This window comes from Colobus angolensis, unplaced genomic scaffold, assembly GCF_000951035.1.
Source record: "Colobus angolensis palliatus isolate OR3802 unplaced genomic scaffold, Cang.pa_1.0 Scaffold41, whole genome shotgun sequence".
In the NCBI taxonomy this organism is placed as follows: domain Eukaryota; kingdom Metazoa; phylum Chordata; class Mammalia; order Primates; family Cercopithecidae; genus Colobus; species Colobus angolensis.
This window is the reverse complement of record NW_012117488.1, coordinates 4,283,949-4,289,642: the sequence shown is the minus strand read 5'-3', so window position 1 is coordinate 4,289,642 and position 5,694 is coordinate 4,283,949. Positions and strand designations below refer to the sequence as shown.

General features: G+C 47.5%; 1 protein-coding gene across 5 annotated transcripts in view; it reads left to right on the top strand.

Annotated features, from left to right (window-relative positions):
- The window catches only part of LMO4 (LIM domain only 4), an 18,300-nt gene continuing 12,606 nt past the window's right edge, over positions 1–5,694 (top strand). For 2 of the 5 annotated variants that reach the window (XM_011956073.1, XM_011956070.1), the window contains exons 1-2: positions 1–388; positions 3,130–3,368. In XM_011956073.1, coding sequence (XP_011811463.1) covers positions 3,133–3,368 — 236 coding nt within the window. In that variant the 5' untranslated portion in view covers positions 1–388; positions 3,130–3,132. Of the gene's footprint in view, positions 389–2,252; positions 2,435–2,784; positions 2,932–3,129; positions 3,369–5,694 lie in introns of those variants that run through there. The other 3 variants (XM_011956074.1, XM_011956071.1, XM_011956072.1) reach the window with 2 other exon arrangements.

The following is a 5,694-nucleotide window of genomic DNA, read 5'->3' as shown; positions in this document are numbered from 1 at the left end:
AAAGTGAAGCCACATTGCCAAACTTGCAGCAGCGATTGCAGCAGTTGCTGCCGCTGCACCGCGCCTGAAGCCGCGTCGTGCGGGCCGAGGGCTCCTGCAGCTGCTCGCGCGCAGCCGGAGGCGGCGGAGAAGGACGAAGACTGAGACTGACACTTCTGCTCCCGGCCGCCTGCCACTTACGCGGGGGCCCCCCAACCCGCCCCAGAGCAACGCGGTTTAAAAAAAAAAGCCGCCCTTAGCCCCCTCCTCCCCTTTCCTGCTTCTGCGAGAACTCCCTCCCTCCCTCCAGCTCAGCCAGCCCAGGAGCCCCTTCCCTGGAAGCCGAGCGGCTTCGCTCGCATTTCGCCGCCGCCGCCTCTTGCAATATTGCAATATAGGGGAAAAGCAGGTAAGGGGGCGGCTGGGGAGCCGCGGGCCGGGAGGTGGGAGAGGGAGGGAGGGGGCCGATTCGGGCTAGGGCTGTTTTCTTTGGCTTCCTTCCCGTTACCGTCCCAAATTGCAAGTAAACAATACGTCGCCTTAGATAAAGCGCGAGTCTGAAACTACCGAGGCCGGCCTGCGAGCTAGCGCGGAGGGCAGCCCCGGGCCGCCAGCTTTGTAGCGGTTCCTGCTTACAAAAGGGCTCTTCTTGGAAACGGGGCTGGTGGGGACCGTAGAGGGGGTGGGGATATTTCTAGTTCATAAGGGAAAGGCAAGGGGTGCTTAGATGAGGTTTTAAGTATGAGAAGTAGTGTGTTTGGGGGGGTGGGGGTGGGGATAGTCACGATACCCCCCCCTTCTAGTAAACACTATTTTTGAAACAGTGGCAGGAAGGGTCTAAGTGAGCAGGATTCGGTATTGCTGGTTCTTTTAAAAAAATTCCTCTTGGTTTATAAGTCTTTTGTTACAATCCAGGAGAAGTACGGTGAATCACCTAATTAAAATCAAGACATGAATTAAGCATCCATTTTTGTGCTACAAATTGCCAGCGTTACGTTTGTCCCTCCCTTGGTCTCCATTAAAAAACACCAGAGACGTTGTTAAAGGGGGGCAGATTTTGCCTCTAGCTGCCAGTTCTGCTTTCTATTTCACTGACTATCCCAGGACCTAAATTGCTTGGCTATGTAATTACTAGAGTATAAGCCTATTTAACTTAAAAGCTTTCTTTTTTTTTTTTCCAACTCTAAATGAAACTTGATGAGGGCCCGTCCTTAGTTATCAGGGGAGTCAGTTTCTGGTCAGTCCTCTTGATTCATCTCTTTTAGATTTAATCAGCATTAAGGTATTGCTTGTCCTTAAGAGCTTTAGCTAATGGGGTTACTGGATGCTTTTCTCAGTGTAATGTTTCCTTTTCAAAAAAAAAAAAATACATATATATTTACCTCTCACTAAAGATGGGGGCGGGGAAGAGCTTGGAATCTCCTCCCTCTCTCCTTTTAAAAAGGAATTCGGAGCGATTAAAACGTTGGGGGAAACAGTTTAAAGACCTAGGGCAGGAAATGCAGATTCATTTGGGTTAGGGCTGAAATTGTAACAAAAAGCAATTCCTCGAGTAAATGCATCAGATAAATCAATTTACATAAAGGTATGATGCATTCAGATAAATGCAATGCTAATGGGTTTTAGAGTGGTCCTGTTTCCAAAGTCTCAGGGTTTTGTTACAGCTTAATTGGTGCAGTTCTTATTCTGGTTTATTGTGCGGTCACTGGACACACGTTCCGGGACTCTTTCGGAGGAAATGTGTTTAAAATCGGCCTATTTAAGGAACCCGAGTCCCTGTTTCGTTCGTTCCTTCCTCGTTTTTTTGCAGCAGCCAAGTTGGGCCGGGGACAGGCGAAGTTCGCCTTCTTCTGAGGTATCAGCTGAATGTCTTGAGCAGATAGCCGGGAGCCTCAGGGGGAGCCCACACTCTTAGCTTACAGAGGACAAAGACAAAACAGGCTGCTTAATTGGCAGTAAATAACTTGATCTTTTTATAGAATAAGTGACTAGAGGAACACTAGGACTTTATTGGACTCGGAATTGAAGGCAACAAATTAATCGGTTTAGGCTAAGCTTTATAAATTGATTCCTATATTATATCCCAGTTGCATCTCTTGTGGCATTCATTAGAGTGGGGAATTCTTTTTTAAAGCAGTTTTTGGTGACAGCAGAACGGGCTCGAATTTAACTTGTGCATCCCTTAATGCTGCCTTCTCGCACGTTATCTGTAACGCCGCCTCCCCCCCCTTTGGAGGAACAAAGCTTTAGCATTTAAATTGCTGATCAAGGGCAGATTAGTGAGACCAAAGTGGAGAGTGTTTGTATAGGAAGTTAACAGGCATCCTAAAGTTCAATGATCTATTATTCTTGCCTGTGTCCTGAAAACCCAGAGAAAACACTCATTGATCTTCAAAATGAAATGAGATTTGGAACAATAATGGGAGATGGCGGTCACCACAATGGCATGTGAAAGGTGCTGCTTAAAATACGAAAAACCAGTTTCGCAACTTTACACACTGCACCCCCCCTGCCGTCACCTTGCCTTCCCTCCCACCATCACGCTCTCCATCTTCCGTCTGCCGGTCCCTCCCTCCTTCGCTTTCGGAAAACCGAACTATTTCCAACTTGTGAACTGCTGCTGCACTTCCCAGGGCAGAGCCCGGGAGGGAACGAGGCTCCGGCGGGGCCGTCGCCTCCCCACTCCCCTCGACTCTGTCCCGGGGCCCGGCGAGGGCTGGGGAGGGGCCGGGCCAGGCGGTGGGTGGGTTTGACCCTCATTTGCTGCAGGCGGGCGGCGGAGGAGGGGGGCAGTGGGCGGAGGCGGGGGCTGGGAGGAGGCGCCGTGAGGGGTGGAGCGCGTCGCGGAGCCTGCTCTCGGAGTTTTGACAGTACCGGAGCTGAAATTGTCAGCGGCGGCAAGCGCAGGAAAGTTGAGAGGAGCTCGTGGCCCCAGAACAAAGCTTGAGAAAAGTAAACAGGCGGCTGCTGCCGGCGAACCTCCCTCCTTCTCTCTCCCCCTCAGCCTCCTTCCCGCCCTTGCCCTGCTGTTTCCTTCCAGCAGCTCCGGGGGGAGGAGGGGAATGGGCTTGCTCTCTCTCCGGTGATTACTAACTTTTGCATCGCCCCTGTTTTGTCTTTCTCTCCCTGTCCCCTTCCCGCCCTCTGCAGACCATGGTGAATCCGGGCAGCAGCTCGCAGCCGCCCCCGGTGACGGCCGGCTCCCTCTCCTGGAAGCGGTGCGCAGGCTGCGGGGGCAAGATTGCGGACCGCTTTCTGCTCTATGCCATGGACAGCTACTGGCACAGCCGGTGCCTCAAGTGCTCCTGCTGCCAGGCGCAGCTGGGCGACATCGGCACGTCCTGTTACACCAAAAGCGGCATGATCCTTTGCAGAAATGACTACATTAGGTAAGACTTCTCTGCCTTTCCTGGAGATGGGCGACCAGAGCAATGGCAAGGCCAAAGGTTAACAGGGTTGTGAGGAAAGGAGCAGGCACCTATGGCAATTTGCAGCCTTCGCCTCAAAAATCTTTTAGTTGGCGGGATTTAAAGGGTTCAGGAAGCATGTTGTTAGTCTTCCAATATCTGATGGCAAATTAATGGCAAATGCCATACTAAGTAAAGACCATTTGGTGGGACTGGGTCATTAGATGCGCAAAGGTTGAGCACCCTCCGGTTCCAGAGTTTAAGTGGTCAGCCTTTACTGGACTGCAGGCTGAGAGCAAACATCTCAAGTGGGAGTTAAGGTGCGTTCTTAAAACAAGGTGGGAACTCACAGAGGAACTCGGAGACAAAGGTTGACTTAAAAATACAAGTGTAGTTAGTGAGAAATGATTTGTCTGTAGTGATGGCTTATTACGATATTTACATGAGCATTTTTAAACTTTTTTGAGTGGAAAGCTGTGATTCATTCTTTGTGCTCCTTGAGAAAAATACTAATTATCCATCAGTTTAAAGACTTGTAATTCTTCTTATGGAGAAAAAAAGCCCCAAGAAATAAAACCTAGTGATAATGTTTCTCTTCATACTGTTACTCCGAGGCTTGCAATAATTCAGTTAGTGTGTGGTTTGCGATGTAGAGTTTGCAGTTTTTTTCAGTTGAAGTATGTTCAGGTTTTGGGTTTTTTGTTGTCGTTTGTATCACTGCCCTTGATCCCCAAAAGAGATTTAGAAAAAGAGGCTATAGAATTATACTAATCTTGCATTTTAAAGCAATGTGTAGGAACATTCATATGTCCATGTAAGCAGTCTTTTCCAACAAGTTGCAGTGCAATTAATGGAAAGAATTCAGGAGGTCAGGTGCCTATAGGATCTTTTCAGGTGAACTCAAGCTACTTAAACTCATTAATTTGAAAGGAGGCATTTGAAGGATTACACATTTAATTTGAGTAAATGGTTTGATAGACTGATGCACATGAATGCTTCTAGGAGGTGTTCTGTTTCAACATCCAGTAATTAAAAAAAAAAAAAAAACCCACACGCACACAGTTGATACTAGAAAACCGCACACTTTTAAGAAGAATTTCATCCTTTGTAAATTTGTCCTAAACCTTTGTCTTTGAAGTGAGTAGTAGAAAATTTTTTTCTTTCTTCAGCATGGGTAAATCAGTGGATGAGATATTTTGTTCAAAGTTTAGCTCCATAGTGATTCGCCTTATTCTGCGCCTAACATTGCAGAAGATCCCAGTGCAGTTCAGAGCTGAGTGTGGATACGTTTACCCCAGTGATATCATTAGTTGTAAGATGATGGAGTAAAATGACATTTAGTTATTTTGATAATGCAACCTGTGTCCACTCTGCTGGCATCCTCAGTCAAGTAAAAGAAATACAGGAAGGGGGAGGGCTTTTATTTTTAAATTAAGATGGCAGCATTCATTTCACTAAGTGTTCTTTTAGAGGTAAATGTTGGAAAATCAGCGGGAACGTGGGTGTCATGCTTTCTGGTCCTCCTTCCAAGTAATGCCATGAGCTTTGACAGTATTGTAATTAAATAGAAAGCAAAACTGTGGTAAGAAAGGAGTGTGGCTTGAAGTGGAAAAATTGACAGTGCTGTTAAGATTCCGTGAATGGTACAGATTCATCTCTTCTCCAAGTGCCTTCAAAAAAAAAAAAAAAGAAAACAAAAACAAAACCCAAAAAACCCCTCGCTTCTGATTACAACTAATTAAAAAGAAGATGGGTCCACTTGTATTCCCCCAGGACAAGTTTAGGCAAGTGGCTTCCTGGGAATTGTGTCCATTTTTTTCTCTATTCTTGGGGCCAAATGTAAATGGCCTTTTGGTGTTTTCCTGTGCCCTAATGGAGCAATGGAGGATGTGTGCCCAGCCCTGAGCCTTAATTAATCGGATCTATGTTCTCACTTGCTTTTTTCCCTCTGAATCTGGAAACTGGAGCCAGGCTCGCCCTTGAACTACATGCTACCCCGAGAACCTTAGATCTTTCTGGGAGAGATGAGTTCTAGCTCAGTACCAAATTGATGGCCTCATAGTGTGCTCAGGGTTCACCAGCAGCTGTGAGCCCCACTTCCCCTCCAATTTAAGAGATTACTGAAGTCTTCCTTCAGTGTTCCTCTCAGCCCATCAAGATGCCCAGAGGGTGGGAAGGTGGGGAGATGCAGACGTTCCTGTTCTTCTCAGCTACCCGCTCCCCAGTGTCCCTCAAGTCCACTTGTTGGAGGAGCTTTCAATGCCGCAGGGACCGCTGCAGAAGAGTGGAGTAATCTGCTCGCCCGCTG